Genomic DNA, 26923 nt, shown 5'->3' with positions numbered 1-26923 from the left:
CTCTTTCTGCTACACTAGTTCTATGCCCCCATTGAGTTTTGCGTTTTCAGCTGTGTGTGTCAAATTAGTTACTTCAGTTTGTTCAATCTTGTCTCATTTTAGCGGTGTACCTGCAGTGGTTGACTTTGCTGCAATGCGTGATGCTGTGAAGAAGCTTGGTGGAGACCCTGAAAAAATCAATCCCATCTGTCCTGCTGACCTAGTAATTGATCATTCCATCCAAGTTGATTTCAACAGGAGGTAAGGGAATGAAACAAATCTTATTTTGGTGCTTGCTAGGAAGTCAGGCCTTGCAGGTGTTCACTAATATTGCTCCACTGAAATTAGTGGAGATAAAATGAATTACACCAGCTGAGGGTCTGTCCAAGACATTATGGAGCCTGCATATTAATTTAAACTATCTTAATGGTGGGGGTTGTTCCCCACTCCCCACCTTGTTCTTCCTCGCAGCAGATTTTTTGATAAACTCTTGGTCTGGGTTGAAGTTAATTTTAAAAGGACACAGTCAAATACTGTGACTTTTTCTTCTAGTTTTCCATGATAACTATAATTGCTTGAAAGTCACACTCCTTGCCACCACCCACTTACCCCTTAATACCCTTATGTCTTACATAGAGGATAAACTAAGGTGCCTCAATTTCAGCCTGTTTATGCAAGAATGTAGTAGACTTCATGGTGCAGCACTGAAAATGAGTTAGTTCATTGCTGCCATAGAGAAGAAACACGGAGAACATGCTGACCCTACAAAAATGGAAGGAAGGAAGGAAGAGGCAATAGAAGGAAGGAAGAGGGGATCCTACAATAATCTCCAACCCTGCAATAAGCTCCCTATAGAGACAGATGTTTGCACTTTCACTGATCCGCTCCAAAATCAATGGGGCTCTACACAAAGCTCTATCTACCTACAGTTTTGTGGACCGTTAAAAGCTTCTCTACAGTCTAGGTCCTCTTAGCTGGTCTTTTAGCTTTTTTCGTGCTTCTCACTAGCTCCTTTCTGTGTTGAATTCATTTTACCCTTGTTATATTTGCCTGAGTGTAACAAGAAATAAGAGGACTCAAGCCACTGGTGTGGGTAATAGTGCTGCCGGCATACAATCTGTTATGACTATAAAGTTAAACTGTGAATCGGTTGTCCTCAGCAAATTCAGCAACAAAAAGCTTATCCTTAGATACTTGCAAGCATATTCAACTAGCACATTGAAATACCTCGTGGCCCTGGCTACCTAAATGAAAAAAAAAACAATGACAAAATTAGAGGGAAACTTTCTGACATAAAGAACATTTCCAAGATGAAATCATGTTTTTTTAATCATTTATAAAAGAAGTCAAGTCTCTGCACAAGTATATTTTGCAAAGACCATTTTTTTATTTCTTAAAAGCATCAAACTAAAATAAATAAGATCTACTTCTAACTCCTGTTTTTTTTCTTTTTTTTTTCCTTTGATTTGAATTTGTGTATTATTATTAAACCCCTTGAAAATGACTTATTTTCTTGTGACAGAAGGATAGAATATTCTTTTTTTTTTCGGGTGAAATCAGAACTGAAGCACTTCTAATTCTTAAGTTTGTTAAATCTTTTTATTTTCACTGGAAATTTCTTTTTCACTAGAAATTAATGTTTTTTTGTCTCAAGCTCATGGAGTTTTTTGTTTGTTTGTAAAGTATTTAAAAATGTTGACCAGCTGTACTGTTTAGTTCTTTGGGAGTATTCAGGAATGTATAAGTTGGTTCTCAGAACAAGGGAAAAAGCTTCAGTTTGGAACCTTTCAGAAGAAGCTTAGGGACTTCTTGTGTGTTTCAAAAGTACTGATTTTGAATCAGTTATAATGTATATTTAGTCGTAATTATGGGATGCTGATGTTTCAGCTTTCTTCACTGTTGTGCTGATAGCTTATAATTTAGATTTTAAAAACTTTCCTTTGCTTTAACATGCAGAGTAGACTTTACTAAGTCAAGTTAATGCCTTCATTGGATACAGCATTAACATTCTGAAACATACTGTAGGTGTTAACTGACTTGTTAAACCCCTTTCATCAGTTGCCTCACACTCACTACAGCAGTGAGATTAGAACATATGAATACGATCAACATTGTTAGATGCAAAGGCTCTTTTGTTTTTGTGAACACACACACTGGACCACACACCAAATCCAGTTGGAGACCTGCAGCTCTTGATAATCTTTATTTTCATTTTCAGGACAGACAGTTTACAGAAGAATCAAGATCTGGAGTTTGAAAGGAACAAGGAGAGGTTTGAGTTCTTGAAGGTAGAAGAAAACATCTTGTTTCCATTTACAAAGAAAGGCTAAATTAACACCTTTTTACTGTTCTTGGGCATTCAACATTTTGGGTTTCTATTCCCTGTTTTTCAGTGGGGCTCCCAGGCTTTCCACAACATGAGGATTATTCCCCCAGGCTCGGGGATTATCCACCAAGTGAATTTAGAGTACTTGGCAAGAGTGGTGTTCGATCAGAATGGGTACTTTTATCCTGATAGTGTGGTGGGCACTGATTCACACACTACAATGATTGATGGTTTGGGAGTGCTTGGCTGGGGTAAGTGGATTGAATGTTTGAGTACCTTTTAACTGAGTATGACTAGAGTTACTGGCAAAATGCACCTCAGCTGAACCGGGGAGGAAAAAAATCTATTGTGTTGAAACAAAGACAGATTAAGCATCACAAGCTTCTCCCCCCACTTCCTCTCCATGGTAAGATCCAGGATTTCAAAAAGTGGTGATGCCAGAGCAGCAACCAGCTCTGCAGGGTGGCCCATCAGGGCAGGCAGACAGTGCTACATGAGCAGCAGCTGGGGACATTAAAAATAAAATAAATTTTTAAAAAGTTCCTCAAGCAGGTAAGGAACTTCCCTCCCACTTCCCTCCACTTCTGTCCTCAGTGGGCACATTCCCTCCCCTCCCATTTCCCCCCTTCCTCCCCTGCCCACTGCTGCCACTGTCCCCAGATGACCTGGGGGTGGGGAAGTTGACTCCAGAGCCACTCCTGCAGGTGGAGCCAGGCTCCTCTAGAGGCAGGGGCAGTAGCAGCAGTACAGGCAGGTTCCCTTCCTCTGCACCTGTTCCCAGCCTTTTAGGGGGACTGGGCAGGGAGGAGGGACCTGCATGCTGCTGCGGTTGTCCCTGGCTGAGTCTGGCTGGAGTGGACAGGGGCAGCTCTGAAGCTTCCCTCCTTGGGGCAGCTGGACAGAGTGGCAACAGTGTGGGGGTGACATGCTGAGCATGAAGGGGGGAGGGATTCTTGCTTCAGGGACTTAAAACCCCTGGGTATTGCTCCTGTGGTGTGGGTGACTGAAGGGGGGTGGGGGGCGTACATGCCATTGCACCCCTGGCCCCCTTTGGATCTTCCCCTGCTCCCCCTCCCTCTGCTTTTTTCTCCCAATTCAAATAACCGTATAGGTTCAGGGCATTTTAACTTAGTCTCCTGTTCTATACCCAATGATAAAGAGTAGTAGCCAACAACAAATCACATTGCTTTTATTCATTAGGTGGTGGGATGTTTTATGTGTATATGTTTGTATTTTTAGTTTTTGGGGTCTTTTTTTTAATATTCTCTCTTTAGAGTATAAACAAGCATGAGGAAAACTCTCCTGGGTACTTTCCCCCCCCCAAAAAAGCACCTAAATGATAGGAAAAAACCCCAATTTTCAGTTTCAGAGGTGACTTCCACTCTTGGGAGCCAACACCTTTTTGAAAGACAGAGAGCTCCTCAGTCACTTAACTGCTCTTAAGGTTTTGCCCAATCATGATACCTATAAATGCAATGCTGGATTGGAGCTTCTGGTTCTAAGCCAACATTAATGAGAGGGTGTAAAGTACAAGATGTCTCAGCTTGATATTGGCACTCTAATACTGATGTTCTGTGCTTAAATAATGCTTGTCAAAGCAACAGATAGAAATGTGTACATGCAGTGGCAGACAACAGCTGCTTTGCAATGTTGGCAGCACAAGTATATAAATGTAACCAAAATATTTGAAGTCATGATGTCATTAGTATAGAGAATGCCTAAGAAATGCTCCAATAACTCTAATAATTTGTATTGCAATAGAATCCCTACTTTTTCCAGGATCAAATTGTACTCAGCACAAATTTTCTTCCCCCAAAGACTTTTACAATGATGTAACTGTTCACAAACATACTAGTAAAGTTTTGTTGCCCACATTACCTAGTGCTACAGTATTCATATTTTATAGACATTGCTTTCTTATAGTTTTATAGGAATTTCTGCTAGCTTGGTTATAAAGCACTGTATCAGACCATCTTTCTTACTTGCATGGTAAGCTGTTTGGAACAAGAAAAATATTCATTTATTTATAGAGCATCTTGCACAATGGGGGTCCTTAGCCACAACTGCCTGGTAGGTGATGATGCAGTACAAATAATTTTGTTTGGAAGATGAACTGTGTCATGATGGCCTCTACTTCAAGGAAATGGTTACACAGTGTTTAAACAAATTTGTGTTGCCGGACAGGCTGCTGACTGGTCTGTGTAGACTAGGACAAGTTGCCCTCAGTGGTGTTACATGTAGGCAAGAGGAAAAATCTTCTGGGTCCAGGGTTCACTCATGATTAGCTAACAGTGCTGAACTCAACTCATTCTTGTGTAGGCAGATCAAGCAGCAGCATAATGCAATTGCATTTAAATGCAGTTCAGTTTTGAGATGGTATGAATCCTTGAGAACTTGGCCCTCTTTTATAAACAGAGGTTTAAATGGCATGCAAAACAAACTGGAGCAGTCTGATAAGTGCCCTCTAGCTCCACCTTGTTATCTATTGACTTCTTCTTGCATTTTAACTTCATTTGCAACCACATTATTTCATTAGATTTATTTCCTTTTTAAACCTTTGACCATGCAATGTCTTGGGATTCAGGAGTTGGTGGCATTGAGGCAGAAGCTGTGATGCTGGGTCAGCCAATCAGCATGGTGCTTCCTGAAGTGATCGGTTACAAGCTGAAAGGAAATCCTCAACCTCTTGTAACATCCACTGACATAGTGCTCACAGTTACAAAGGTAAATACCTGTACCACTTTTGACACTGCTTAGGAAGATTTCTTGTAACATCCTAAAGTGCAACACAGGCATTTGTACTTACATGCATTGTCTTAACATTAGAGTGGCCTTAGGAGCCCCCTCTGAGAATTCGACATTGATTCCATTCCTTGAGATCCAGTGAAGGTCCTGAGTTACACAAGCTCTTTGTCTGCTCTTGCCTACTAATCCATTGCACCACTGGCAGTTGAATCAATGTCCAATCCTGCTTGTCCCTTGTTGGCTTTAATATCCTTAGTGAGCCATTCTTTAAGCCAATTATAATCCTGATCCAAGATGTATAACAGGTTGAGAGGGAACTAGGGTGATGGAAAAAGATGCATAAATGAGTAACAGTGAGGGTTTTAATGATGCCCATCTTTAAACATAATATAACTTAACCTACTTTATTAGTGGGGTTTTAACATTTAGGAATGAGAATGTGAAAGCAAGTCAGAAAATACTGAAGTCAAGGTTTGGTTTACAACTTTATCACTCCCATATTGCATAAGCGTAATGGTTTTTAGTCCTTGCACCACTGCTAGTGGCAATATTTAAGTGTCACTTGGTCTGATTCTGTTGAGCTGGAATTCAGAAATCTAGTACACAAGCTCATCATGGGGCATCAAAGCCAAATGCTAAGCAGGATTAGGAAATCTGACATTTTTACCCTCTTTTGTCTGAGTTCATCCAAATGTCATCCATCTTTATCTGATTTCAAATGTTCATGTGTCCATGGAGCAAAAAATCTTGCAATTGGTGGCACTCATTCTTCCCAGGGCAGCTGATTTATGCACGGGCCGTCTCCGATTACTTTTATTTCTGTCACAGTCACTCAGTATAGCAACTCTCATTCTTTTATGTTTGTTTTCCATAGAAGGTCATGTGGCACATGGGGTCTCTGCTTTTGAAGAAGTTAAGGGAATTGGATTGTATCTAAGAATTTTGTCAGAGACATTTGGTGATAAATGCATTTTGTAAAGTGAAGGATGCTGGTTTTCATTTTCTTCTCACTTATGCTGGGGTAATTTAGGACTAATTCCAGTGCAGTTACACCAACATTAAATCCAGTGTAACTAAGAGGAAAATGAGGTTCAGAATGACAATTCCCCTATTTTACTAGAGGAGTGTTAACATTTTCCTATATATTTGGCCTCGATAATGATGAGATGTAAAGGTTTTTGGTACTCTGGTCTGGTTAAAGAATGTTAAAGAATCTGGGTTACTAGTGTAGAGCAGCACCTTGTACCTTAGCTCTGTGGCTTGTAAAAACCGAATACCAGACATGATGCTGAACAATTTTGTTATTGTTATTACAGCACCTTCGCCAGGTTGGCGTTGTGGGTAAATTTGTGGAGTTTTTTGGGCCTGGTGTAGCCCAGCTGTCCATTGCAGATCGAGCCACCATTGCCAACATGTGTCCAGAGTATGGAGCAACTGCTGCTTTCTTTCCAGTAGATGAAGTTAGCATCAGGTACCTGATCCAAACGGGTGAGTATGAAGAGCAGCCAGGTGATTACCAACTGGCACTGAGCCTTGGAGATGTAGACCTCAGTTTGCTGGTATAATTCTGTTGACTTGAAAAGAATTTCTTTTGCTCACCATGGGTAAGAAAGGGGCTGAAACTGGAACCACAACAGCATGCATTTTGGTGCTAGTACATTTATAAACCTCTTAGGTTTGCTTATCTGCACAGGGACTATTTGATATGTTATAAAAATGCAACTCTTTGTCTCGGGTACTGGGCAGCTGGTCAGATCATGTCTGTAAGGGCTCCAGCATAAGGGATTTTCTGCTGAAAAATCTTTGAGAACTCAACTCAAACCTTGGGGTGTAAATAAACTACCCAAGTTTGAGATAATCTGTGATCTAGCAGATTCTCTCTTCCTGCTTTTTTAGTAAAACAGCAGCTAGGTGTATGTTAAGCTGTTGCTAATAAAACCTTCCTACAAAATGCCCTGTTCTGCCTATTTAAAATCTTGCTGCATTTCTTTGGTTTGACTGTTTTTTTTCCTTTTATTTTATAATGTCTTTCACTTTAGGCCGTGATGAAGAAAAAATTAAGCATATAAAGACATACCTTGAAGCGGTGGGAATGTTTAGAGACTTCAATAGATCATCTCAAGATCCAGATTTCACTCAGGTTAGTAGACTGATCAATATTTAGTCTCTAGTCTCCCTTTTATTCCTCCAATTTGCCCTTCCCCTTCAATACTATTTACATTTGTTAATTTCGATTTGATCTTGTAAAGGTGGATTTCAAAAGATGCAAGGAAAAAATATAGCCTGACTTTTTAACTTTCCATGCTAACTTTCTTTATAGTCTCATCCCCAGTTGCATCTTTTTGTAGCATGGTTAATTATCCATTCCATGGCTGTGTCAGCCAGGACCAGGCTTTTAAGAAGCTGGGTATGTGACACTAAATAATACAAGCTGTATCATTCAAGAAGCAATGGGAACTGAAAGGTCATGGTTTGTTAACAGAAACCTCAATAAAAAAACAACAGCCCCTCATTGTTGGCATTGCTAAAGCAGACTTGTCACTTTACTGTGAGAGAACTTATTAGCCAGGGTTTTATGGATTTTATAGAAGGGAAGAACCAGCCCTTATAATTAGGAAACATGGGGGTTGGGGGTGGAAACAGAGCTAAATTGAGTTTGACAATCTCTAAAATTTTGTAATAAGAGAGAAGATTACCTAGAAGATTTGAATCACAAATTGTTTGCCTATGTGCTGTATAGTATGTTTGTGCTGTATTTCCCAATGTTAGCAATAGGATGTGTGTTGACTTCTGAAGACAAGATGGAGGGGCAAAATTCTCAAAATTGCCAAGGCCATTTTAGGCTCCTTTTTACCTGGGAGCCAACAATATTGTAACTTGTAACTCACCTCAGATGGCTGTGAGAAAAGTTGCCCTTAAAGTCTTTCTTTGGATGGTATCAGCACTAAAACTTGTAAGAAACTGAATAGCCCCTTTGAAGTCAATGGTAGCTATTCATAGAATGATAGAAAATTAAAGTTGGAATTAATCTAGTACAACCCCCTGCTCAAAGCAGGACCATCCCCAACTATATTACCTTAACCTATTGATGTTCCTTGCCCCAATTATTCAATGTATACAAGTGTCCTTTAGAGTAATGTTTCTTCCTTTGTTTTGCTTCATGTCAGTGCTTTGGTGAGAGATTCTTTGTTCCCCCTGTTGTCCAGGTTGTAGAGCTGGATCTCCATACTGTCGTGCCTTGTTGTAGTGGACCCAAAAGACCTCAGGACAAAGTAGCCGTGTCAGACATGAAGAAGGACTTTGAGACTTGCCTGGGAGCCAAGGTAAGTATGCTTCACCCCCAAACTGAAATGTCTGTTTTTTTCAGAAGCTGTCTGATATTTAACTGACATGTTGTATTGGTCAATTCACTACAAGGGACAAATTATTTTGTGTGAAAGAACATTTCCTGCACTTTCACTTGTAGGTTAGGAAACAATCATATTGAATAAGTAGTTGAGAACTAATGGTTCTCAAATTATGGGTCATGGAATGTAGGTGGCTTATTAGGGAAGCCACTGCTGTATTGAAGTAGTAACTCCCTTGTGCTAATTGTAGACTAATAAAAGGATGCATCTATAATTCATCCTTTGTAGATATACCTGAGCAAAATTTAAATTAGCAATGTGTAAAGTAACTGTATTGCTGCAGCAGCGTAGGGCTCAGCCTGAGGTGTAATTTGTCAAGTGTTGCTCCAGTTTATCCAGTTTGGCTTTGAACCCCGTGCTGCCATAAGTACACAGCTAGCAGTATCCAAACTGACTAGTGTGGGTATGTTTACATGAGCTACCATCACTAGGACTTCCTACAGGTTTCTAGAGGTGCCTTATTTTTAAGAAGCAAAATCAAAAACACTTAGGGGGGTCTTTGTGTTCCATCCAGTGAAAAGCACCAATGAATAAAAACTAGACTTGGGTTGTAACCTAACTGCTAAAACCCAAACATCCTTAAACTTTGGATCTGAAACCAGATCTAAACTTTTGCAAATTGGGCTTGTTTCCTTTAAAAGTGAATTCATATGAAGAATTTAAAATGCATATGTCCTGTACTTTTTGGGTAGTAGCCATGAATTGTTGTCTTACATTTTTCAAATCCAACTAAATTGATGTTTGCTGTATTTTTTCAAGCCTCTTATCATAGCCAAATTTTGAGACTGACACACTTCATTTTTTTTTTGTTTTGAACTATCAATTGTTAAACTACTGTGCCATGTCTCAACATAAACTTGTGACCATACAGTGTTCTTATATTTTGGACATAATGGCCAGAATATCTGAGAGCATTATGATAGATGGGTACCTATTTCCCAGCAGGCAATGAAGTACAGTTTGATCTGGGTTCCAGCAGAAACTGTAGAACTCAGAACTTGAATCTGTGCAGTCCTCTTGTGCAAAATACCTCACCTTTCTTTCTCATCATTTAGGGAAGAGAGGGCAGTAGTAATCCCAGCAGAACAAATCAGCTTAGTTGAGTCACTGAGGACTGACCTAGGGACCCCAAGAACTTAGAATGTGAGCTGATGTTTGACTGTGTATATAGAGGAAGAACTGTAGTATACTCATCACTTGACACTGAAAAGGCCTGCAAATGACTGTTTATTGCAACACCTCAGCTTACACATTTGGGCTAACTGTGTTCTTTTGGCTTTGATCTTTCCCTTTTAGCAAGGATTCAAAGGATTCCAGATTGCCCCTAAACATCACAGTGACCGGGTGAAGTTTGTTTATGAAGGCTCCGATTTTGAGATTACCCATGGTTCAGTAGTTATTGCAGCCATTACCAGCTGTACTAATACGAGCAACCCCTCAGTTATGCTAGGAGCTGGTAAGTGTGTGATTATTTTACATGTAGAAGTATTTCTGTGACTTCAGTTCTGCATCTTAACAAATGAGGCCAAATGGATCTTTCTCTTGTCGGTGGAGTCTCACTGAATTTACTGTCTAAGGTTAGAAAAAGGAATCCTGGAAAATACTTAGGTTTCTACCTGGCAGTTCTAGGTAACAGTTTAATTTGCCTTTTCTCATTCTGTCTAGCCTGTAATGCAAATCAACTTAATTATTACCTGTTCCACACCTCAAGGTGTTAAGTGTTGATGTAGGTGCAAGTAAGGGCCAATATTACCATATGTACTCGAATCGAAGATGACCCTGAATTTGATATATGCAGAGCAGGTGTGCTTGATTGTGACAGGAAGTTTATTTTGCAGGATTGGGCAGAATATAACTAAACTCCTTTTGCCATTTGCACGTGACTTAGCTTTTAAGTGGGGGCTTTTTTTTCCCCTTTCTGGTTTGTTACAATGCCAAACAATTGCTTATATTATTGAGCTGATAGAACTGCCCATAATCAAGTTTTCTAACATTTCCCTGTGTTCGGTTGGGGTTTGATTGGCAGAAGTGTTGAACATTCAGTGGCTGTCATTTAAGTCATTTGAACCTGGGCTTGAACTTTCATATTACATAGTTGTTTGTAGTACTTAGAAAAATCAGGTCCAAAGTGTTTCAAATTAGGCACCTAAAGTAAATGGACCCCCTTAATCTCCTTTGGTGTCTTTACATGGGCCCTGGGTAATTACAGCAAGTTGGAGCAGCATCTCCACATGTCTCCCGACATCCTTTATGCTTTGTCCCCATTTGAAAGAGGGAGCAAATACTCCCCTCCCTCCCCCATCCTCCAAATAAAGGCATGATGTTATGATAAATCCATATCTCTGTGAAACCCTCCATTACAGTGGTGGTCAACATCACAGAAAAGCCAACAGAATAGTTTAGAATTCTGCCTTCAAAGTGGGGTTTGACTAGTATGCACAAAATAAAATGTGGGATCACGTATTAAGCAACAAGAAGATGGCACACTGCTCACTGAGTTTGCACCATCCTTTCTGGAAACTGAGTATGGCTTGATGCTCTGGAGGGGTGGCAGCAGGGGCCTCATTATACATTTCTGAATTGTGTTATAATACATGTGCAGGTATCCTGAACTAAGGTGCCCAGGTTACCTGAATTCTGGCATTTGCTGACATTTTTCTGAGTATCCAATTTTGCAGCCTTTCGTGTTCTAGTCATGTAAGGTCTTTTATGGTAATTCACTAGACATCAATATTCTTGAACTGGGTGAGGCTCAATCATTGTATGGTCACCTAAAAATGTCTGGTTTGACTGTATACCTACAATTCACATTTCCTTCCCTAGAAACTGTGTGTTCAGCACCTGTGAAAGTTGAACCTTTTATTTAAGTGCTTTGAACTTCAGGCCACCATGGCCGTGGGTACTGTGGTTTAAAATCTGTATAGTTGCTATGGTATCCATGCTGTGTGGTATCCATGAATGGAAGGCTGCTGCCTTCAAAGTCCTTTTCTACCAGGATCACTGATTTCACCTGGATTCAGAGAAATTGTTTAAAAGACATAAATACCCAGTGATAGTCAGGATCATTTCTGTTAATGTGGCCCATATCCTAAAGATGGTTATACACTGCTATGAACGGTTTGCTTGTTAAAATAGCAACAAAATGCTCCTTAAATAACCAACAAGTTGTAAGAGTACTTGCTTGTGCCAAGGGGCTAGATTTCCTGTTGGCAAATGCATCTGCATTTGAGGCCTGTGATCCAATGCCAGCAGTTAGTTCAGTCCTGGGTCACCAGTCTGTCATATGGAATGTTATATGGCTCCTTTTCACTGTTGTTTGTAAGCCACTTGTTTTGATGCATACAGATAGCTCCAGCATTATCTAGGTGCCTAAATTTTATCTTCAGTCTGTCCTCATTCTAACCAAGCTTCAAAATGTACCTTTGAATATAACTATCCATATTTTATTGACTTATTGTTGCTCTTGTTCCATGGAGATCAGTGGAACTTATGCATGTGTTTTTTCTGAATTAGGGCCTGAAAAGACCAACCAGTAGGAAAAATGGAATCTTTCAGTTAAGCTGTTCATGCTGCCGGCCCTGTTTCTTTCTTTCCTGGAGGGTGCCATTTTTAAGAATAATTATGGATGTCCTTTGTGTTTTCCAGGATTGCTAGCGAAGAAAGCTGTCAATGCTGGTCTGACTGTCAAGCCATACATTAAAACTAGCTTGTCCCCAGGAAGTGGAGTAGTGACTTACTATCTGAGGGACAGTGGAGTAATGCCTTACCTTTCTCAACTAGGGTAAGAGGGATTTTCATTTTACAGTCCCAGGGCTTATAACTCTTAAGCAAAAACGAGTGATGTAATAAGGTAACGAAAGATGCAGTTGAGCCCAGAGGGCCCAGACTTGCCTAAGTTGATGTAACACCATTAAGTCAGGTGACTCTTATACCAGCTAAGCACCTATCCTTTTTGACAGCTGGCTCTTCTTTTTCATTCTTTTGTCAAAGATTTGACGTCTTGAAGTAATGGAATGCCTTGTTTCTTAAATGTAATTGTTTTAAAATAGCATCACGCGTAAACTCCTGTACTAGAAGTCCTTGTTCGATACCAACAGGCAAGGCATCATTCCCTATTCAGGGTTGAAAAATAGATGCCTAGTATTTGCAATTGTGTGCACTAGTATCTAGCTGTATGCATAATTATGTACATATGTCTCTTTGTGCATGTCAACTGGGTGCACATGTGCATGCAATTTAAAAAATGTGCAAAGTAAGGATTTTTTTTCTTTTATGGTATTAGTAATAGAACACGAACCATTTTGCAACACAGTTCAGTTTTGTCTGCAACATAACACATCTCAAAATAGGCATAGCTTCACTGTCATATAATATGCTTTACCATGCAGTGATTGATATCAACTACTATGTTTAATGATTGCCTAATATGTTTAACACTACCTGTAGGTTTGATGTTGTGGGTTATGGGTGTATGACCTGCATTGGGAACAGTGGACCTCTACCAGAGCCTGTTGTTGCAGCCATCACTCAGGTAGGCAGCTGCAATCAAATCTTCTGCAGGATGTAACAGCAGAAGTTTTTTCCAGAGTCAATTCATTTATTTCACTTGAGTGCCCCAAAATCTTTACTTGCTCCACTTTTCAAAACTTGGTTTTCATTTTGAGAGAGCCTGGAAGCTCTCATGCCCTGTAGAGATCTTGGGTCAGGTAGGAGGTTGAAAATTGCTTGACTTAAGGAGGGTTTAGCAATGATTTATTTTTTTGTCAGAATATATTTCTTATTCCTTACTCCTGAGCAGCAAATGGTATCAGGCCACTAATACACATGGTTTTATTGAAGACCTACAGAGCTCAATTTATATAGGGTGAAGTTAGGCACCTCCAAAGCAATATTTGCACCTGCTATTCAGGTAACATATAGTGGTTGATTTGACCGTTATCTGTAACCAGCATTGAGATTGGCTTGTAGCCATATATCTGTGTGCAAAATGTTTTTGGGTTAGTTCAGTATTTGGAAGCTTTCAAGGAAGACCAAGGTGCTTCAAGAAGATTGCGGATATTAAGGTCACAGAGGACTATTTTTGATCATCTGGTTTGTCCTTCAGAAGAATGTGTCATGGGAAAAGATGGTCCTTGTGATTCCCTCTGATCTTCACCTTTCCTCTAGGGTGGTAGCTATGCTACCATTTAGATTGCTGATCAGGAACCTTCATTTAGGCTGCAAGCTGGCATGTCCCAGTTTGTCAGAGACAGGTTGCTGGGCAGGTGAGCCGCCTGCTGCTGACACTTTTTCCTGCAGTGACATGGGGAGATACCTGCAGCCAAAGTTTCCCGCTGCTGACTCCCCATCTCCATGGGCTGGATCAAATAACTCCAGGCCAGATCTAGCCCGTGGTTCATAGGTTGCCCACCCGTTCTAGATGAGAAATAAGGAAGAGGTTCAGAGGACATGGCATCACAGAAGATGCCCTGGTTCTTTTTGGAAAAGCACTCCCACTTGCCCGCTCTCCAAATCATATCCCATCTTTCGGCCTTCCTCATGCCATTTAACTAGGTCTCTGCTGTGTGCTGTTCTAAGTTGTGTTGTTCTGCTAGCTAGCTATCTTGTCCCCTAGTCAGGTTCCCAGTAGTGGGTCAGTAACTGCTTCATGCTTCCATTTCTCTGTGGAAGCTACTTTAGGGATCCTTTGGAAAGAAAAGTGATGTGAATGTAAATGATCACTCCGATACCAAATGCATACATACACCTGCCAAATGCATTTGAGCAAGAAGCCTCTTAGACTGTTGTTTTGATGTTTTCTTGCCTGTTTTGCAGGGAGACCTCGTAGCTGTGGGTGTGTTGTCTGGAAACAGGAATTTTGAGGGTCGCGTCCATCCCAATACGCGTGCCAATTACCTAGCCTCACCACCACTGGTGATAGCTTATGCTATTGCAGGGACTGTAAGGATTGACTTTGAGAAAGAACCTTTGGGTAAGAAGACACTGGGATTCTTTCCTCCCTTCCCTCTTCTAAGTGAAATCAATTGATGTTAAGATTCTTAATGTCAGAGTCCAGAGTGAGCACCTTTTCAGCATGGGTCACTGAAGACGCCAGTGAATTGCTATTAGGATGCAAAGCCTGTACCTATGATGGCTACTAGGCACATGAGAGAGAAGCCCAAATACCAGCACCTTCTAAACTCGTGGAAGTTTCTTCTTGGGTTTATTAACTACTAGGGTCTTGAAGGTTCAAGATGGGGGCACATCAGAGCTGGAAGGTCTGTGTGGCAGCATCTGCTGACAAATACTAGTCGGGAGTGCATCCTGTTTTTTTTCACACTGGAGTGTGTGAGCGCCTATTCCACATCAAACCTTCATACTGCCTAGCAGAGCTCCTGTGACTAGATTATAGAGAAGTGGGAATGTGTATGTGGAAATATTGACCAAACTATTTTTTAATGTAATGTATGCATGGTTTCCTGCAGGAGTAAACGCAGAAGGAAATAAGATTTTTCTAAGAGACATTTGGCCAACAAGAGATGAGATCCAGGCTGTTGAACGTCAGTATGTTATTCCTGGGATGTTCAAGGAAGTCTACAAGAAAATAGAGGTGAGTTAATCCCTAGTGCGTTATGTTGTTTGACTTGATATGGTTGAAGGCTTCCCTACCTTAATGTAAGTTTCACTTGGAAAAGTTTTGCGCAAAGACGTAATTGGATGGGGATTTCTCTTTTTCAGACAGGAAATGAATCCTGGAATGCCTTAGATGCCCCATCAGATAAATTATATACTTGGAATCCCAAGTCTACATATATAAAGTCTCCCCCTTTCTTTGAAAACCTGGTAAGTACAGGGTTTTGTTTTTTTTCCTTCCAAAGAGTTTTCTGTTCACTTCTCTAAATAACGGCATTGAATGTGCATTCAGGGCTTTGGTTCTATTACTGTAGTGTGAACCTAGAATAAATCTGTCTGTGTATGTCTGGAGTAATTCTGCTCACACTTTTTGTAACATAGCAACATGCTTGTGACTTATACCCGTGTGCTTGGTTTTTCACTCTTAGGTCTTTCCTTTTTATTTTATTTACTTCTTTTTTTAGTTAAATTTTTGGTAAGGACTTTCCAAAGAAACCTAAATGACTTCTGTTTTGGAAATTCTGTCTTGCAAACCCCCACATCCCCACCCCCCAAAAAAGAAAATAAAAGTAGAGAAGTAAAAAGCTTGCTATTTAAACAATTCACTGCTCTGAGATGAGGTAGGCACTCAACTCAGTCTTATTTAGATATTAATACATTTGACTATTCAGGTACAGAAATTAGGAAGCATTCTGTATTTTCTAACAGCAAGTGTATGAACAGTGAAAGAACAGCAAGTATATGAACAGGGAGAATCAGTCATCAGAAATCTGTAACAGTCTCATGCTGTGCAGATCTGGGGATGTCTGAGGAATAATGGTGTTTGTAAGAAACCATCTTTTGCAGCTAAGCATACATAAAAAGGCAAGATATACTTGGTCATTTTCACTTCTTCATCTTCTCTTTACAATTATTTAAAGAAATCCTGGGTTACTTTTATGATGAGTTCTTTTGCATTTTGCTTGCTAGACTTTGGAGCCTTCCTCTCCTAAATCTATAGTAGATGCCTACGTCCTGCTAAATTTTGGAGATTCTGTGACAACTGACCACATATCTCCAGCTGGGAATATAGCAAGGAACAGCCCTGCTGCCCGTTACTTAACCAGCAGAGGGTAAGTCAAGTTTCCTCCTTCCAGAGAACCTTGCCAAGTCTTGGTTCCATCAAAAGCAGCAGCAACACATACTTACACTTTAGCAGAACTAGGATTTTTGTCTCAAATGCACTTCCTTTGCAATACAAGACTTCTCTTTTATGGGTCATTCTGAGCCAAAGAAGCTCCTGCTTAAATCTTCAATCTTTGCCAGTTGCAGCAGCTGCACTGATAAAGTCACCAAAGCATGTTGTTGAGAACATCTTGTTTTTGTGATACTGCTGTAAATGAGTTCCCATTCTTTTTTTTGTTTGTCTTGAGTTGACTTAATGTTGTAATGACCCAGAGGGGAATGGCTTCCCATTTTGCTTCACAAGCAATGTGGCAACTTTGTTCCCTGTCTACCTCCATTCTCTCAGAATGGTCCAAGTCTCTTAAAATCAGAAGTACACCCTAACTGTGCTTTTGTAACAGTTTATCCAATCATTTTGTAAATAAAATGAACTGAAGTAACATGGGTCATTGAAGGCAAATGTCTTGCTTCATTTGTCCCAGTGATGTCAATCAGTTTAAAATCTAATTAATCTCACATTCAACTTGTGTAATAACTGCAACATGTTTCAACCACACTTTGGCAGTAGCCCAGTACAAACTGCAGCTCTCTGTACCACACACCTGTTACAGGCTGGGTTGGGAAGTAGTCTTGGATGTATAGTTGGGCTGGGGCTCAGCTGTGATTCCTACACTTTTTTTGATAAATTAGGATTCCAAATACTCTTCCTCACAGATACCTTGTGTCCGTTTGTTTGCCTAGTAACCTAGACCAGGAATTGCTCAACCCCCAGCCCAAGAACCAGATACAACTCGTGGCACCATGTCATCCAGCCAGCAGGGCTCCTCATGGGTCAAAAAAATTGGTGGTTGGAGAGTATTGGCAGTGCTGACACTCCCTTGATGCCAAATTTTGGACCTGTAGGAAGTCCTGTGGGCTAGATAGTGTGGGTTAAAGTGGGTGCATGAGGCAAGGGCAATACAAGGTGGGATCTGAGTGCTCTGGGCCTGATTTGGGAAGTATAAGTTGGGATCCAGGGGTGTGAGGCTAGATCTGGTGCATGGGGCTCGTTAGGCAGTACACGGTGAGATATGGGCAAGTGGGGCCCAATCCAGGTTGCGCAAGGTTGGATCCAGGTGTAACAGAAGGTGGGATCTTGGTGCACAGGTCCTGATCCAAGCACCAGTCCAACAAATCTGGCCTGTGAACAGGTGCTGCACCATGTACCCAGCCCATGAGGCCAAAAGGTTGAGCACCACTGACCAAGACTAAGCACTCTAGACAGGGACCATCTTTGTGCAAGGCACTATATACATGATCAGAACTATAGGATCTCTGGTTGTTGCAGTATTTATATTCATTGGGAACTTTTTGAATAATGGGGAATCTGAAGTGGTTTCTATTGGTTTTTGTGGCTGTGAATCTAATAAATGTTGACTGCAATCCTATTGTCATTGTGGTGGGACTAACAGTGTTTTGTTTTGACAGCTATTCTAGGCAGGTTCTGGGTTATGAGAACAGGCTCTGAAACAGACTGGCTAGAAAAGAATCTGAAAAATAGAACTAATGTATAGTCGAGAGCTGCTGACATAATGTGTTTATGGGAATCTTGTAAGAGCCTGATGAGAGGGCTGTTGAACCAAATTTAAGCATGGCTGGATTTGAACTGAAAAAGGTCTTTTCATCACTTTAAAGTATGGAGGTACTTTGATTTAAAAACAGACCTGTTTTTTTGTTTGTTTGTTTTTAAGTTTGACTCCTAGAGAATTCAACTCTTACGGCTCCCGCAGAGGTAATGACGATGTCATGGCCAGAGGAACATTTGCCAACATTCGCTTGTTAAACAAATTCATCAATAAACAGGGACCTCAGACCATCCACTTTCCTTCTGGGGAAACTGTGAGTAAAGTGGGGCTGGCTGTCTTCCCACAGTTTGATTGGGTTTGGCATAGTAGCCTGTTCTTTAAATCTAGGATGGCTGGGGTCTAAAGGGGGTGGGGGAGTTCCTTTTTCTGCAAGTTTATTGAGTTGTATTATTTGTCTGGTGGCAGCTATTTTGGAAATTGTGGCCTTGGACACGCATTACATTTGCAGCGCTATATGTGGCCTGCAGCACCACAGAAATGTTTCTGTTTTGAAACTGGAACTTCTGTAGCACTAGGTCTTGTAGTGTCACAAAATGTAATGTAATATATCCAGTTACTTGTGCTACAGAGGATCTGTGACCCCTCAGCATCCAACAAGGCTTTCTTTTCCTCCCTCCCACCCCATCCCTTTGAAGGGTGAGGCAAAGCAGCCAATTCCCTGACAACCCACAGGGAGGAACCCTGCAGCCCACTTGTGACCTAAGGTTACAGCTCTGCTCACCACAGTGAGCTGTCATGGAGCTCGCTGCTGCACTAGGGGAGCTGCAGCTCTGCTCAGGGAATCCAGTGCCATCACTGCTGTGGCAGGATGGGTGCTGCTGCCTCTGTAGGAGCAGCATCAGGGAGCGCTACTGCTATTCTGTTGGGGTCCTGAAAACAGCTGATGTCCCACCAGGGACTGATGGGTCAGCAGTGCAGCAGCAGATGTCCTCACCTGGTGCTTGTGAGGGGGGGCGGGGCAGAGCAGAGGAGCACACCTATTCAGCAACTATGCACTCGAGCCAGGGAGCTCTGAACAATGTGTACACCACTCACTTCTGTAGTGCTGCAGAGTGATACAGCACTTGTAGCACTACAAACAAATGTATGCCAAAGACTATGTTTAACAGGACTTACAGAGGACCAGTGGAGAATCTGGTTTTACATAAAATGCTGTATTTCACAGTGTATAAGTTGACACAGTGTATAGATCGACCCTCAGCTTTCTGATTTGGAAGATAAGTATTTTTGTAGGCACAGAAGTTGAGGCTGGGCTCAGGGCCACAACAGCCAAGTGCTGAGCCTGTCCCTGTCCACTGAGCAGCGCATCCCCAGTCGAGTGCTGAGCTCAGCCCTGTTCCCTGCGAGCGGCGTTGAGCCTGGTGCTGCTCTTGGGAGACAGGCATGGGGCTGGGTTCAGTGCTTGGCTGGTGCGACCCCCATCCCTTGCGAGCAGCGGTGCCTGTGCCACACCAGCGCCACTCACAGGGGATGGGCCTGCACCAGCCGAGTGCCAAGCCCGGCCCTGGTCCCATCCCCTGTGAGCAGCGCCGTGCTTGGCACTCGGCTGGTGTGCCCCCATCCCCTGCAAGCAGCACTGCTGTGGCCCAGGCCCAGGGGATGGGGTTGCGCCAGCAGAGTCCAGCTCCATGCCCAATTATTTGATGTGGCATCATGTATAAGTCAAGTGTGATTTTTAAGATCCAAAAATTGGGCTTCAAAACCCAACTTATACACCATGAAAGACAATATCTGTTGTCCTGTTCTGGTCACCCCTTGTGAGAATATGGAAAAAGTGATAGTGGCATGGAGACAACTTGTCAGTAAATGCTGGATGACATGTCGTTTTTCTGGGAATAAAATGTTGGTATAATGCCTATTCATATGACCTGAAAGGAACAAAACTTTGGGAGTGGGTAATATCTACAAGGGTGTTTAAAAAAGTAATGGTAATTTTGAAATAAAACCATTTTGTGTGCCATGATCACTTAATGAACTATATGACTTCTCTACACAGTGCTAAATAATGGGTGCATTTGATGCTACTGCTATCAGTTTTTACTGCTGCTGTGTAGCTTCCCACTCATGGCGCATACAGTGGTTTTGTTGTGAAAGCGCTGTTACTTTCTGAATCAGTCTTGTGTAACTACATCAGTGTCTCTAGTTATTATCTGAACAGAGTGGACTGATTGTAGCTTATGTCTCACTCCCTTGCTGCATGATGTTAGCCATTTGCTTTTGATCATAGAGAATATGGAATGAAATGGTACTGGTGTGAAGTGAGGAGCTAGAGCCCCCTTGTGGCAGTGTTTTTTGGTCCCTCTTACCTCTGTGTAGTTGCATTTCCCCACCAGGTTTGCAATGTGCCTGGTCTTCTCTTTCCAGCTTGATGTGTTTGATGCTGCTGAGAGGTATATGCAGGCTGGCCAGCCCCTCATCGTGCTGACTGGTAAGGAATATGGCTCAGGAAGCTCTCGGGACTGGGCAGCAAAGGGACCTTTCCTGCTGGTGAGTAGCTAATCTTTAAGGGAGAGTGAAGAGGAGAGAAGCCAGGAATGTTTGGGAGGGTCGTATGGGTACCCATTTTTGACAAATTCCTGAGTAGCTTAAGAGTAGCACCCTAGTGCACACATTCCCCACTTCATTTAGGTGTCTAAGTTTCTCAAAGAAATATTCATACCATGTTTTTTTTCATGCATCCATTTTAAATGGGATATGGCACCCAGACACATATGGCGAGAAGACTCTAACCATAAACACTGTGAATTTAAAGATCATATTTGCCTGATGTGGCTTCCTATGGATAAACTAAGTGGCATTTAAGAACAAGAGTTACATTTATATCAGAACCTCCTGCTGGGTGGTGTTTTTTTTTTTTGTTTTTTTTTTAAGTTCAATGGTGACTTAGCCCATATTAAGATCTGTGCTGGAAAAGCAAATTAAAAATTAACTCATCAGACGTACTAAGAACTGTTGTGTTCTATAGGTAGTGTTATATTTTGCAATCGTTACGTTGCTACACAAGACTGCCCTTTTGAAAAGGGCCTAAGGCTGTAGTGTAATTAGTAAGACACAAGCTTATGCAAGTACGTTTGAATGAATGAAAGTGCCAGGATTTGCAGTTTGAGTGTGGTGTTCAGATAATTGATGATAGGTATCTGAGAATATTTTTCTCGCAGGAAAATGCATGATTTTTGTCTAGGAACTCCTGCTAATCATGCAGATGTTGGTGTTTTGTCTGCCTGCTTTTGAAGTTAAAGTGTAATGCCTGTCATGAATTCTAATGAAAGTTAACCAGTAGTGCTTCACATTATGATCAGTTTTTAGACTATTGATTATTTGCAGACTCCTCAGCAGCAGCTTAGGAACAAGGAATGACTTCATAGCCAGTAGGGTTTATGTGGATCATTCATTAACCAAACTGTGGCTAGATATTTTGTTTGTTTATCTGTTCATTGGTTTTGGATAATTTCAGTCTTATATGTAGTATAAGAAGAGCTGGAGGAGGAAGATATGTGCAGCCACATTGTGGGTTGTCATCTGGCCCTTTGTTATCTGGCCCAGGGACTTTCTGGCCTTTGTTATCACCCCTCTAGCATTACCTTCAGTACTTTCTAGGAGGGTTGGAAGATAGGACTGCAATAATGCCACAGCATATTTACCACTCTTTGAGATGGGGACTAGTTTCATTCTGTGTTTGTCCAGCACCATATACAAAGGGCTCCTGGATACTACTGCAATACACATTTTGTAAAGGGAATCTACTGCCATTTTAGTAAATGAAAAATAAATTTTGCTCTTAACTTCTTTCCTGAAAGTGTAATGGAACTTCTGCTTATCTGTGCATTATCCTTCTGCTTGTCCAGGTCCTTTCTGAGGGTCTGGACTTAAGTGAAAGTTTGTACTTGAATTTGGGCTATTTTAAGTATACCTTTTATTGCATTGTTCAATATTGTGATTAAATATAGTCTAGAAACTCCTACCACTGATGCAGAGGTTGGTGTTTTGTCTTCCTGGTCTTTGTTTCTGTATGGGCATCTAGAAAATGGCTATGAGACACAATATTGAAACAAATCCTTAGCATAGGCACTCATTGCAGTGAAAGCTTACTCAGGCTGCACAGGTACATGCTTCTTTCTGTTCTTTGTCTTGGGCAGGGGCAGCGCCAGCCTCTTCCTGGTGTGGGGGCTGAGCCTCTGCGGGCAGGCAGCACTGGCCTGCGGGGGGGGGTGCTAAGGCAAATTTTGGGGAGACTATAGCTCCCCCCCTAGCCCCTCCCTAATGCTGCCCTTGGGAATAAAAAAAAATAAATGTCAACAAAGGTTAGACTTTCAAATGACTAATGCTTCCCTGCTTGGGGACTCCTCTAAAAGGATCCAGTTTTCAGAGAGTGCTGAGCACTGAAAATCAGGGAGGCCCCTGCATTTGTGTAGGAAGCTTGACATCTTTGTTAGAGTATTGGTCTATAATTGTAGTACAGCAAGAGAATACATTTTGGTTAGATGCGTGTTTCCCCCACTCAAGAGATCATTCAAAATGTAAGTGCAGTGAATCTGTTTGATTTTCCCAGGGCATCAAAGCTGTCATTGCTGAGAGCTACGAGCGAATTCATCGCAGTAACTTAGTAGGAATGGGGGTGATTCCCTTGCAATACCTGCCTGGGGAGAATGCTGGGACTCTAGGCCTCACTGGACGGGAACGCTACACAATCGTCATTCCTGAAGAACTCAAACCAAGGATGAATGTCCAGATCAAGGTAAATGAGATACTATGGATCAGATTTTCAAAAGCAGTTAACAAATTAGAAGTTCTGCATAATAGCATTTTTGGTCTAGTCACAGGTATGGTAGTAAGCATACATTGTTACAGGGCTGTAGCATGGCAAGAGATAAAATGAACATGCTTAAAACTGTGGGGATCATAGCTTAAGGATTGATGAATTCCCTCAATATCCTGAGTTTGATTTAATCCTCCCCGCCCCTTTCTCCAGCAGTGAATCGCAGTAGTCATGCTGAGATCTCAGTAATGTACAGCTAATTTGGAAACACGTAAATGCATTATATCCAAATAAATGAGAAAGTAATGATTGGGAACCACAGTCTAGGTGATGTCCAGCCATTCCTAATGGGCTCCAATGGTATAAACAGGTGCTGTCAAATGAAATGGATCAGCTGTGGCAGGATCTGTCCCAGCACAGTTAATCCACTTGACTGGGAAAAAGCACGTTGCCTGCTGTTTCCATATTGGGCTGGGGCCCAGTCTTAAGGAACAATGGATGATATGTTCCTTGCTCGCAGAGGCATGCCACAGAAATTGCCTAGCGTGCATCTCTTTAAGAGGGAAAAGCTGGGCAGGTGCCCAAACCTGTGTGGGGATTCCTGCAGTTGCAGGACTGGGCCCCTCAAGCACTGTGAGCACCTGCCCATGGCCACTGGAGAGGAAGGGCAGCTCTGAGCTGACTGTGCTCTCCTGCCATAAAGCTAACAGACATGTGCCACAATAAAGCAGCAGAAGCTGTTATCTCCTCTTCTCACAGCCACCAATTTTGGCATTGATGGTATGACAAATGGTATCGATCTTCATTAATGTTTATGGTGGTAAAAGGAAAAACAGTTATGGCAGCACTAAAGCAATGTGTGTTTGCACCCTGATGCACCTGCCAGGCAGGAAATCTGAATAAACTAAAGATGCTGGATGTAGAAGGCTGTTGCTTACCTATGTCTTTGAATATCTGCCTTGACTTCTCATTACTAGTTATCCCTTGCGAAAGTGATGATATTTAACAGAGAGCTCTGGTTTACACTGGTATAGAGAGTCAGATTTGGCCTACTCACATTTTAAATCAGTTTATACTGGTTAGATATAGATATTAGGAAGAACTTTCTCACTAGGAGGGTGGTGAAGCAGTGGAACAGGTTACCCAGCGAGGTTGTGGACTCTCCATCCTTGGAGATTTTTAAGTCCTGGCTATACAGAGCCTTGGCTAGGATGATCTAGTTGGGGGTGGTCACCCTCATTTTCTATGATTCTATACATGCCTCATTGAGGCAGTCTGTATAGCAGCTAGCATGATGAGATACTGCACACTACCACAATACAAATAGTAGCAATCAGTTGTGCCCATTCTGGTCAAATTTCTAAATCCTCTTAAGATGAAGGAACTCCTGCTGCCAGTGAATCATTTAATAAACTGACAAAACTGTATAGATTGTGTGTGCATAGCTCCTGGAAATTCTTATTGATCGAGAAAGTGGAGAGGTAAGATTTTTCTCTAATAGCCAGTAACAGAAACACAAATCAGTGCTTGGTTTAAAAAATAGAATAATAAATTTAGAATAAAAATAAACTAAAATCTTGGTATTAAAGGTATTTTTTTTAAATAGCTGGGGCTGTTTCCCTTCCATAGTCAAGGATATCTACCTTTAGGGAATGTGTAACCTTTCATGTACCAAGGCAGAAGTCCTACATGATCCCTTTTACCTGGCCATTACGAGGGATTCATGTTCTTTTGAAGCATCTGGTTCTGGGCAAACACATGATACTGGACTACATGGACCAATAATCAGAATACCTGTTCCTGTGGCACTTTAATAGCTGCACATTGACTGCTTCTTTCCTAATGTTTCTTGTTGCTCAAATAAAGCTTCAAACTTCACATGAACCCTTGTTTGCTTTTTGAACCTTATTGTCTAGATAGCTGTTAGAGCTCTACAAATGGCTGCATTTGCCTATTCTAGAAAGAAGAGAGTGTATATGCTAGCTTGGGGCAATCTGCAGAGGTTCCCCCTAATAGAAGGTTGTCTGTTACCGTTACTTTCTATAACCTAAACCATGGTTTCTGGACTCTGGTTTTCTGACCTGTTAATCAAGCTATCAAATAACATACATTGCATTTGGAACTTGCATGTTGTCCTCTCTTAGCATGACCTGTATTTTATTGTTTTGGGTTTTTTTTACTCCTACAGCTGGATACTGGGAAAACCTTTCCAACCATCATGAGATTCGACACTGATGTGGAACTCACTTATTTCCACAATGGCGGCATTTTGAACTACATGATTCGCAAAATGGCAACCTAATCGAAGCAACACTGAGCACACGTCCAGACAGAAGCCTCATAATCACAACTTTAGAAGCCTAAACTGAAATGGTCTCCTTGTGGATTATATTATCAAGGAGCTCATTTACACTCTTAGGCCATGTCCAGACGAACACGGCTGTGCAGTATGTGGTGCCACAAACACATCTGCGGCACCACATACCCCACATTCAGTTGTTCTCCATGCTGCAAGGGACCAGCACAGAGGGTTTTTTGACCCCTGGATATCCAGGGGTCAAAAAAACCCATGGAGTAGAAAAGCAGAGTGGCACATGAAGGGGCAGTGAGCGCCAGTCAAAAGTGGAGCTGGGCTACACAGAGCCACACTGCAGGTGCTGGCCAGGCTTCATGTGGCAGAATCACCGCTGCTGCAGCCCTGGGAGGCCCCCAGGTAAGACTGCCTCCTGTACTACCCCCACAGGAGCCTGCCACATGCCAGAGCATGTGTGCCATGGGCATTCCCCAGGGACAACAAGTAGCAGCACACCGTACACCTTTGCTAGTTGTCCCTGGGGAATCAAATGTCCACACCACGTGTGAACGTGGCCTTAGGTATCCAGTTTCTTGACATTAAAAATCCTCTTATCTTCCCCAGTTAAATTTCTTATTATTATTGTTTTGTATGGTGGCTGGACTGATGAACTGTTCTAGTATATGGAGGTTAATTCAAAAACAGTGCTGGAATCTGTGGATCTGTTAAGTATTGATTGCTGATTTGTATATTCAGTCCATCTAGGGTTAGACTCTGTCACCAAACAGCTTCTTTCAGTGTTCCAGAAATTAACTGACAGTGCAAACTGGGGGTTTTCTCCTTTTCTGATTTTGGACTAAGCATCAAACCCTGACTTGCTTTTTCTTGCTTTTATAGAAGTTGGCCGGAATCCCTTGGAGTCTAATGCTGAAATGTATTAAATGGCTTAGCTGTTATGAATTACAAAAAAATGTGAACTTTGTTCCTTTGAAGTCTGAGCACAAGCTTTTATGAAAGTGTGGGTCTCTTTTGTGGGGCAGGGAAGGGGGCAGGAAAAAATTTCTAACTAATGAAATTAAATCTATTTTCAAAAATAAGTTGCCATGGATTTCTTTGCGTAGTGTCTAAGTCTCTGAACAAACTAACAGCTTGAACCTGTTATGGGGATATGTTTGAGTTACTATCAAAAACTAATCCCAACAATGACCTTTATCCAATCCATGAAAGTACAGGGTATCTAACCCAAAAGAGGCATGACAAGAGTTTATAATCCTGTTTTTTCTAGAAAAATAAGCATTTGTCTCTTGCTTTATGAAGAAATAACACAGCTTCCAAGTGAATTCAATGTTGCCAACTCTGTCACAGCTGAAATCACTCTTCCACTGCTATGAGAATTATAGCTCTGCTTGCTTCTAGGAGAAAGTGACCATGGGGATGGCAAACTATTTAATGGAAAACTATATGGAAAGGGAGTATAAACCTTCTTAGGAGTGATCATAGTTTTCAAAAGAAAAGGTTCTTTACTACTGCTCTTAATCCAGTCCTACAAAGAGGGCATTGAAAGTTCATTCTATAGTACCTGGTTGAATAACAGCATATCTAGGAAAGGTTAGGTTATGTCTAGAACACTGCAATCCCTTTTATGATAGCTATTAAGTGCAAGAACACTTTCTGCAATGGAAAACTTCTAAAATCCTGTGGAGGGAAATAATAATAGTGGCCATCAGTTTCCCACTATCTTTCAAACCCCTTGTTTGCTACAGTTAACATGTTGATACAGGTAGCAACCTGCCTGTAAAGAGGCCAGTCTTGAATTATAAATTGTAGATCTGTCATGCAGCTTCCATTAAAGCACCGAATGAATGTGTTTTCCTGAAGAATTAACAAAACAATAACGGTAGCAAAGATATCTGTTTGCCTACAGATAGCTAGGCTTTCCAGAACCATGCTGTGACCTGTTATGAGCACTTGCCAAATACAAAACTAAGACAGGATAGAAAAATTATAGGTAGGGAA

At 41.5% G+C, this 26923-nt stretch overlaps 1 protein-coding gene across 2 annotated transcripts in view; it reads left to right on the top strand.

Annotated features, from left to right (window-relative positions):
* ACO1 (aconitase 1) overlaps positions 1-26004 on the top strand; it is a 48856-nt gene extending 22852 nt beyond the window's left edge. For both annotated transcript variants that reach the window (XM_014596344.3, XM_014596345.3), the window contains exons 4-21: positions 103-240; positions 2198-2267; positions 2373-2556; positions 4890-5029; positions 6367-6538; positions 7090-7190; positions 8257-8373; positions 9754-9913; positions 12103-12238; positions 12904-12988; positions 14272-14428; positions 14922-15046; positions 15175-15279; positions 16039-16181; positions 17964-18111; positions 20223-20345; positions 22408-22593; positions 24803-26004. In XM_014596344.3, coding sequence (XP_014451830.2) covers positions 103-240; positions 2198-2267; positions 2373-2556; positions 4890-5029; positions 6367-6538; positions 7090-7190; positions 8257-8373; positions 9754-9913; positions 12103-12238; positions 12904-12988; positions 14272-14428; positions 14922-15046; positions 15175-15279; positions 16039-16181; positions 17964-18111; positions 20223-20345; positions 22408-22593; positions 24803-24916 — 2404 coding nt within the window. In that variant the 3' untranslated portion in view covers positions 24917-26004. The remainder of the gene's footprint in view (positions 1-102; positions 241-2197; positions 2268-2372; positions 2557-4889; positions 5030-6366; positions 6539-7089; positions 7191-8256; positions 8374-9753; positions 9914-12102; positions 12239-12903; positions 12989-14271; positions 14429-14921; positions 15047-15174; positions 15280-16038; positions 16182-17963; positions 18112-20222; positions 20346-22407; positions 22594-24802) is intronic.
* The last annotated feature ends 919 nt before the right edge of the window (positions 26005-26923 follow it).

Source organism: Alligator mississippiensis, chromosome 3 (assembly GCF_030867095.1).
Source record: "Alligator mississippiensis isolate rAllMis1 chromosome 3, rAllMis1, whole genome shotgun sequence".
Classification (NCBI taxonomy): Eukaryota; Metazoa; Chordata; order Crocodylia; family Alligatoridae; genus Alligator; species Alligator mississippiensis.
This window is presented reverse-complemented; position numbering and strand designations above follow the sequence as displayed.